The 9,281-nt window shown below is 39.6% G+C and overlaps 1 protein-coding gene across 1 annotated transcript in view; it reads right to left on the bottom strand.

Annotated features, from left to right (window-relative positions):
- The window catches only part of ANK3 (ankyrin 3, node of Ranvier (ankyrin G)), a gene marked incomplete at its 5' end in the record, with an annotated part of 150,173 nt that overhangs the window by 95,253 nt on the left and 45,639 nt on the right, over window positions 1-9,281 (bottom strand). Inside the window, 5 exons of the mRNA XM_010190949.1 lie at window positions 517-615; window positions 2,938-3,135; window positions 6,741-6,839; window positions 7,584-7,682; window positions 8,217-8,414. Coding sequence (XP_010189251.1) covers window positions 517-615; window positions 2,938-3,135; window positions 6,741-6,839; window positions 7,584-7,682; window positions 8,217-8,414 — 693 coding nt within the window. The remainder of the gene's footprint in view (window positions 1-516; window positions 616-2,937; window positions 3,136-6,740; window positions 6,840-7,583; window positions 7,683-8,216; window positions 8,415-9,281) is intronic.

Genomic DNA, 9,281 nt, shown 5'->3' with positions numbered 1-9,281 from the left:
ATATCCAGTAATGCCTACATTGCATTCACATTGTTTCTCTTGCTGTAAATACAGATGTTTTAAGTAACAGTTCTCCTGTGTTTTGTTTCTACTGTCAGCTGAATGGAAAGTTATGCGCAACATGTAAAAAATACCAAAACCAGATGAGAGGGTGCATACGGTGAAAGATTATACAAGTCTCTGTAGAGAGAGCACAAGCTTTCCTGAAAGTTTCCTTACAGAAAAAACAGATCAATCCCACTTACCTTCAGTGAAACACAATAGTAGGATACAATCTAAATCTGTATCGATCTAAATATTTGGCAAGAAATAAGCTTAGTGCTCAAAGGCTGAGCATAACACTAAACGTTCAATTTTACATATCTTCAGTTTTCAGAATAAATTCTATAATAATTTATCACAAGGAATGTTTCTCTGCCGTTGTTTCAGTTTCACTCTGAAATGGATTACTAGTCCATTCTACAGGCTGATGCCTCCCTGATAGGAAATATTACGTGTGGACAGTGGTGTTTGTACCTTTGTCTGTGCATCAACAGCAGCTCCTTGGTTAACAAGAACCTCTGCTACATTGACTCTATCCTCTTGAGCAGCCAGGTGGAGTGGCGTCAGTCCACTCTGTAAATTAGAAGCAACAAGTAATGATCTTCAGAGCAGGCACATGAATATTAAAACACAAATTCTGGTATCAGTGAGACTCAAGACATCCTACTGGATTTAAAGAAATTATAAATTCCAGTTTCACCACGTAATGTGCTTCCTAATCACAACTGTTGATTTGCAAGAAAGTACAATTTGAAAGCCAGAAAGATAATGTTGCTTTTACACAAAGAACATTTCTTCATGCAGCATTCAGTGTGGGATATCAAATTTTAGCACTTTAAGAAAAAGCCGCATAATATTTTTTTTACCTCCTAATTAATTTCCTTAGAATAAGATTTTAAAAGAAGTACAAAACTGTTGTTTACACTTCTACAAGTTTTCTAGAAGTAGCAATCACTCAGATTTATCCTTACCTTTTAATCCTCTACTTGACCATTTTCAAACACAAACAGAAAAGATAAAACTACATTTCTCTGAGATCAGGTTCATTCCTCTCCATCCACGGAGTAAACAGACTTGCTAGATGCCATGTACTCTTACTTTTTGGATAGCTCATTATTTTTTTTTACCTGAAACATGAGATCTAAAATCCTTAAAACCTCAGAAAGCTATGCAACTTTGTCACATAAAAGACCTCAGGCAAAAAGGGTAGAAGAGATAATCTGCTGAGGGGGTGTTGTTAGGAATGGGAAAGAATATCCTTTACTTGCAAATTACAGTTCTTGTTCTCTCCTCCTGCTCCTACTGCCTTTAGCACTGGTGACAGAAGAGCAAGTGGTGGCAGCTGGCACATCCGGCAGAAACACCTGCTAAGTTTCCTACCCTTGAACCCAAACTCATGTCCACAGTAGCCTTGCTACCAAAGGCAGTAACTGGTGAGAGTGTCCCACTGTGCTACACTCAAACAATGCAGCTTAGGGGGGGTCACATTACACAAATACATAACAGTAACCAACTGTCATTTACCTAATGGAGCCTGGATATTATGGACCAAACCTTCTAAAATTATTTAATAAGTGCTCAGTGCCCACACAGAGTCTGAGAATTCAGCTTTCAACCATGCTGTGGATCCTGAAGAAAACAAATGCTTTTTTTATTCTCATTGCAAAACTCAAAAGTTAGGGTGCTTTAAATATCTGGCTACAAATATGGATGCCGAGCTCGGAGGAAATGTGCATCCCTAAGTGAGTACAGGAGAATTATTTTCAAAAAGTGGTGTTATCAGTAAAATGAGAAACTAGAGATTACAATTGAACAATAACAGATCCGAGGATGTTACAGGTAATTAACCTCTGGTGGAACTGAATCAAAATGCCACGCTCTCTGTATTAGCCTTAGCAGTAAAACCATGATAGCTGATGCGATGCAGAATGTGCACACGGCAAATTGCCCTTTGGGGATACAAAGTACATCCTGCACTGCATAAGCCTACACACTTGATTGAGACTGGGGGAAAAAAATCAACATCTACAAGAGAAGCTTCCTGATCGAGGGCCCCAAAATAACCAAACTGTAAAGTTAGAAACAGGAGAACACAGCAGCCCTGTGCAGCATTACCCACAGCCTCATAGGATGCAGAGCCTTTCTACCTGCTGAGAGTCAGAAATATTTTCCATGACAAATTTGTCTCTTGCCTTTCTAATTCAGCCACATAAGTCCATACTGTAACTGTACTTTACAACATCTCTGACGTCTAGTGGGGTATTTAAAGAATTAAGGCTGCACATTTGCTAGAAACATTAATACAGAGCAGACGTAACAGCCTACATATTCATACATATAGAAACTAAAATGTACCAACTTCCCTTTCCTGCCCCCAGGAGAAATCACATCAAAAGTCACTGTGGTCTGAGGAACACCCCCTGGGGAAGAAGAATCACTTACATTAATGACCAAAATCTCAGACAACCTTGCTGCTACTATCCTATTAAAAAAAATAAGGTTCTCTTAACAAGTTGTTATCATTGCTTAATGGGCAGGCATGTATCTAGAAGCTCATAAATGACATGTGTCAACCCCACTAACCACTGCAGGAAAGAAGACATTTTCTCTCTGGGTATGTTTTGGCAGACTAGCTATAACATGGAAGGAAAGGATAATAAGTTCCTCTACTGCATGTGCTATCATCAAATCTTGGGTACTATGAAATACAGCTCATTCAGTGTGACATGGCATGCTGCTCTCTTTGCTAGAAGAAATCATGATGTGTATTCAAAACAACTGCAGCAGTTTTCAAAACCTGCAGAATCACGATGGATAAAATTTACTTGCAGGCCCCTATCCTTCTCATCTCCATGTTTGTTTATGGCCTTAGCACCAAGCAGGGGGAACACTTACCTTGTTGCTGAGATTTACATTAGCATTTCTAGTAAGAAGCAATGACACCATGTCCACGTGGCCGTCCTGAGAGGCAAGGTGTACTGGGGCAATACCCTGTCTGGTTACAGCGTTGGCATCAGCACCATATTCCAGCAGTGTAGTTGCTATGTCCATTTGATTTTTCTTGGCAGCTATGTGCAGTGGCGTATAGCCATTCTGTCAACAGAAAACACCTCATTGCAAGCTACTCATTAAACAATGTGATAACTGTACCTACCTGACTCTATGAAAGAAAGTCATTCGTTCTAAAAATTCCATCAAGCATAGTCAAATAAAACATTTACTAGTTGTACAAATGAATGCACTGGAGTTTTAAGCAGTCTGGTTTTGAAAGTACCCCTACAAATAGGAGGATCCTGAAAGAAACTTTCAAATTTGGGGAAAAAATATCTGTTCAGAAGAGCACAACCTATATTAATAGCAATTTGAATTTCATTTCACAGACATTTGCTACTTTTCCTTAAATGTACATAAAATCTTTAACAAACAGAAGAGCAGGATGTGTATTCATAACTCGGAACAGCTGTTATTGTTTGGCTTGTTTCTCCCCATTTCCCAGTGTGAATGAAGGCATTATGCACATGAAATACGGCCTTTCTTGCAGCATTTACCCTAACCTTACTAACAGGCTTTTTTTTTGTTCAGATCAAGGGAAAATTAAAGCATATGACTTTAGAGTCTTGCATTCTCTATTTTTTTTATTCCTTCCAGTATGTTTACACAGTGAGCCCACTACTAAAAATAAAAATGCAGTATCTATTACATGATCATATTTTATAGTTCTAACAAAGGATGGATTTAGCAGAAAATAGATAAATAGATATAAAGAGTAACGATAAGCATGCAAATACCAAAACATTGACTAAGGTATAACCAGCTTTTGGTACAGACTGCGATGCCTGTTCTATCAAAAACTTTCTGTCTTTCAGAAATGTATTAGCCCTCATTTTAAAGTGAGTGGCAAATGTACACACTTATGCATGCGACTAAGGAAAGAAGGTCAGGGTGGACGAGACCTTAGCTGCACAAACCATGTTGTATGCTATCATAAGTCCCACACACATCTCAGATTACACAGCCCAGTAAAATCTGTCTAAAGGCACAAAGCATTCACCTGGCTGGGCTCCTCCCTGCACCCCGTGGGGCAGCAGGGCTAGACTATACGGGAAGGCAGGTCACAACAGATGCAGGGTGGTGGAGGTAGGAGCAAAGAATAACTACACAGGAGCACATAAATTATTACAAGAGAGCTTTAATAGTAATCTGGAAGTGAGAGAAACTCACAGCACTAACTTCATTTGGAAAAGGTTCTGTAACCTTCAAATTCCAATTCAGATTCGGTTCAGGCCTTAGATGCTAAGATATTTCAAAATGACACCTAAAACACAGTGCCATAACTAATAAGGCAAGTATATGGCTATGGAATTTTCACTTGAAGAGAAAATGCTTCAGGAAAAACAAATGCAATCCTCTCCCTTAGACTTCCTGCATGAGACTGACATGTAAAACAGCCATCACCACATAAGCACCTACTAAATCCTAAATACTCTGTGCTAAATCATGCATATATGCTAAACACTGTGTATTTTAAATGAAGCTTATGTTTATTTTGTAAAATAACAAATGTAGTTTTCAAGCCTTTCAAGCAGCAAGTTACCAGCAAAAGGCAAAAAAAGGCAGAAAAATAAAAGCTGAAATTCAGTTCAGTCACAGTCTGCATATTCTCCTCATGATAAGAGCTATGCTCTGTCACTACACATAGATGCAGAAGGGAACAGAGAAGTGTGGAAGGAAGGGTGTTGGGTTATTCTGGCTGCCAGGGAAAAGAGCTAAAAAGGGGAAAAGTTTAAAGATGAAGGGACAGAGGAAAACTGAGGCTTTGGGGACAGGTTGAGAAAGAAAGAGAAGCATTATAAGGCAGATGCCAAATTAATATTAGACACAAGCCTAATTTTGGCATATCAAAAAAGAAGAATGGTTCATCAGAATAACTGTATCACAGCGCTGCATTCTGACACAGTCACTTCCCGTATCCTTTCACTGATCACTCTTCAAGACAAATGCTGCTGGGTCAGGCTAATGAGCCAGTCCCAAGATCAGTGTTAAAGACAAGAGTGTCACAGAAAAAGCAACTGCTGCTGAAACTAACTGTGGAGCCAGTGATGAGATAAGACATAACACGTTTATTTATTAGACCACATTTACAAAATAAATGGGAAATCATCTGCTGTTACCAACATTATCTTTCAGATGACTGCACAGTGGGTGCCTAAAGCAACAAACATGCTACCATTAATTTTATTGATGCTCCCGTCAGTGTTGCTGTGGCTCACTTGCTGTAGAATACAAAAAAATGCTCTCTTTTAGGAAGACTTAGAGCGGGCACTTTAAGGCCTGAAGCAGGAGCTGTAAAACTGTTCTGTTACAGATGGGGAAGCTAAGGTGACCTGACACATGAGTTTGTGTAATATTATACCACAGTCTATAGTGCTTCCACCTTGGTTCGGACTTCCTAAGGCCTTGCAGGGGCTGCTGCAATCCCTGCTCCTACAGATGCACAGCTTCCACTGGCAGTTCCTTTCAGTGAAAACTGGGTCAGTGTCTTCTCATCCCCTTCAGAAGGCCCTTTCTTTGCAGTGGCATTTAAGAGTGCTGTGTTGCAGCAGTAAAAGATCAGAGATCACTCCAGTTCACCTCCTGGAGCACTGCTCTGGCAGATTGCCACTATCGACATTATTGATTTTAGACTGTGCCGTTGCTGCTGGCTATCCATGTTTATTTAACTTTCTTCTCATTTGCACTATAAGCTCCGGGACCTACCATGTATGACAGAGTTTATGCTCTTTAGCCATGCAGAAGGCCTCTAGTGTTACAGCTGCATTCAGTCATGTGTGAGAGGAAGGCAATCAAGGAGAGTTGTCTGTCTACAATACTGGCTTTTCCACTAGCTCTCCCTTTTCTGCAGTGATTTTAGGAATGTATCTGGGTTGTTTCAGATGGGGTATTTATGCTACACTTACCCCACTTGAACCTACATATGCTTCCACCCTGTCTTACTTATTTTTGTTGTCCAACTGTCAACTACTGACCCATACTTAAAACTAGGATCCACTTTAAGCTTCTCTAAATTCTTTCCTCTACTCAGAACTAGAATAAATTTAAATATTTATTCTTTCACATCCCCTGAAATTGTACACTATGTGTTGTCTTGCCTACAGTAAGTTGCATTCAAAGCAGGGCTGTGACTCGTTTTATTTTCTCACCAGTTCATTTACACTGTAGTAGAAGTATTGTGAAGCCCATTAATAATTTGTACTTAGATATAACACCTCGGAAGTCATCCATACAGGATAACAACCCTATTTTTCAAGGCATTAAATCCCAGCTTGTGCTGAACAGATGTTAAGAAGCAATGATAGAAAGGTGGCTGGATTGGAGAAGGTACTGAGGTACTGGAGAAGGTACTGGACTGGAGAAGGTACTGAGGACAAGTGAAAGCAAGGCTCAATATTCACCAAGACTGACCTTTATTGAAACTAGATATTTTAAATGTTTCTACATCTATATTTGCTTTTTTACTGCTATCTTATTCACCTGCAGAATTATTCTAACAGCTCTATGGGACTGTGAGACGTAAATAAACATCACGAAGCCCCCTGTAATTGAAAGCATCTTCAGTCTAGAAAGAACAGAGGCAGACAGGGAATAAAATGACACAAAAAGCCTAGGTATTGTTCCCCCAGAGTGAACAGTACTTGTACCTTGGCAGATGCGTGAGGTGAAGCTCCCTGGTCCAACAATAGAAGTGCCACTTTTTGATTATCGTAGTGTGCAGCTACATGCAGTGGTGTTAAACCGCTCTAAAAACACATGCAGAACAAACAAGTGCTGTTACAGACCCTCTCCAGGGAAAACTTAGGAGTTTGAAAAATCAGAGTAGATAAGGTGAAAAAACACATTTGTTATGAATTCATGTATCCAGAGTCTTTGATAACTTCAGAATCAAAACATAAAACAGAAATCTGAAAATCCTTACTGAGCTGTGAAAGCTCTTTACACTTTTTACAGGGAAGATGAACAGAGAAACACATATTTGAGCAGCTCCCAGGACAGAGCAGGTAAGGAATTTTGACCTTGAGGTCACACCCTCGGCAATGTTTTTCTTTTACTGCAATGGATAAGTTAACTGTCTCTTGGATCTGTAAAAAATGCAGACTTGGCTGGTTTAAAAAGCTTGAGGTCCGACTGGGTGTTGCCCCTGTCATGAGAGCTTGTGGAGCAAAGCCAGCTGCCTTAATACTCTGATAAGGACTGTAAATAGTCTGACAAGGAGGGTAGGAGAATGGTTCGTCTCTATTCCCCTGGATGGGTACAGAGAGGACATAATTTTGAAGTAAATTAATGACAATAAAAGTAACTTCTGTCAAGAGTCTGCTAAATCTGGGCAGCTCCAGCAGAAACTGGAATATTACACGAAATGTATTCCAGGTAAAACCCAGGCTGTGGATACTAGTGTGATGGTAAGTAGGGAGAAGGATATTATTAGAATATTATGTGCATTTAGATATTTGCTGTGCGAGTGGCAGTGGCTTCTTCCATCCTACCTTTCCAGAAGCATCAGGAGATGCATTCTTCTGAAGTAGGAGGTTGGCTACCTCAATTTTCCCATATTTTGCAGCCACATGTAGAGGAGTAAATCCTTTCTGTAAGAGAAAGCGGTTATTTAGCAGTCTTGTGCACTCTTTTTCAGGGCAAGGTTTGTCTCTGATCTACAAGGATACTGCTTTCTATCTTTGGATTTCTATCCATCCTCTTACATAGTCCTGAGTACAGGCAGCAAGTCTGCAGCTTCCCAACTGCTCTGGCAGGTCCAGAGGCCTTCCCTTGCAAGGCAAAGCCCTATCTACGTTAAGACAACTGTGAGAAGGGAAGAGTCAGTTCCTTTCTTCACACCACCAGAGACCCAAGGACAAGGCTGGGTAACAGCTTATCAACTCCCAGGAATTTCTGTCCTGCATTCCTTTCATTCCAAGAAAACGCATGTCTGATCACTGGGATACGTTACACTCAGGCTCCGAGGTAAAAGCACAGATTTTCGTACTGCTTTAACAAACCGTAGCTCATTCTTACACTATTCGTATGTGTATATGACTTTTGCAGTCATATACTTTATTCACAAGTAGCACTTGCTAGAGGTATATTTACTATTGAAGCTACCGCTTTTGCAACTCCCTTACCTTGGTAATAATAGACAAAGATGCACCATGATCCAAAAGAACAGAAGCTACATCTTCATGTCCTTCTCGAGCAGAAAGATGGAGAGGTGTATAGCCAGACGTCGTAGCTGCGTTTGGAGATGCTCCTTGCTGTAGCAGCTGCTGTACTATATCTGCTTTTCCCAGTCGAGCAGAAATGTGCAGCGGCGTTTGGTCATCCTAAACATAACGGAAACAACACAGTTCTACATAAGAATACTAAGGCTCGTATATTTTGACAGAAAATATTTGTTCAGATTCTATCACTTTTCAAAACTGCAGATGAACATTAATACTATTGAGGTCTCATCTAGTGAATACTGCAAGCTAGCTTTCTCTTTGTCATATAATAAAGATACATTGTGCTTTGTTGATGCACCACAAAATATTCCAGACAGGTACATAATCCACAACAGTAAATAAACTGATCAATTTTCTTAATCTAGATTTGCCTCACATTGCTTTGCCCCTAAAGCGCATTGTGTTTTCTGTTTTTGAGACTTTTCTGAGAACAGAGTCCACGCATGACTCTATTCCTCACATCTTGAACTCTTTTATGATTCCCGGCAATATTTAATAACTCAATGAATTGTTCAGGATGACCTGAGGTGCTTAGCATATTATTGCCTAGTAAGTCGCATTAAAAATCACATTTTGTGCTTTTTTACTGATTTCTTTGATATTTTGCGATAACTTTATAATGGATGTAACTGAAATTGAGCATGGTGCTGAAATTCACTGTCATTTTCTCACTGCTCATGCAAAACTCAATAATCCTAAAAGGTTTAAGTATAGGGGCTGCCCTGTCCTAAGTGTCGTTACTTATTTATTTTCCCTCAGCAAAAATTCTGTGGTTGATTGTGATCTTCTTCTGAGTGTCTAATAGATAATTTCTTCCTTATTCATTATTTGGTTTTGTATTTTTGTCCTCCCCATTGTCAGTTGTACAATCTTTGGATTAAACACACTATTGCAACAGTATAGCCAACAAAGCTTATGACCTGATTTTTTCCTGTTCTTTATAAATCTATTCAAACACCTTTCTCT

The sequence above is a fragment of the Mesitornis unicolor genome, unplaced genomic scaffold, assembly GCF_000695765.1.
Source record: "Mesitornis unicolor isolate BGI_N332 unplaced genomic scaffold, ASM69576v1 scaffold2318, whole genome shotgun sequence".
Taxonomy (NCBI): domain Eukaryota; kingdom Metazoa; phylum Chordata; class Aves; order Mesitornithiformes; family Mesitornithidae; genus Mesitornis; species Mesitornis unicolor.
The sequence above is the reverse complement of the archived record's forward strand: the minus strand, read 5'-3'. Positions and strand labels throughout refer to the sequence as shown.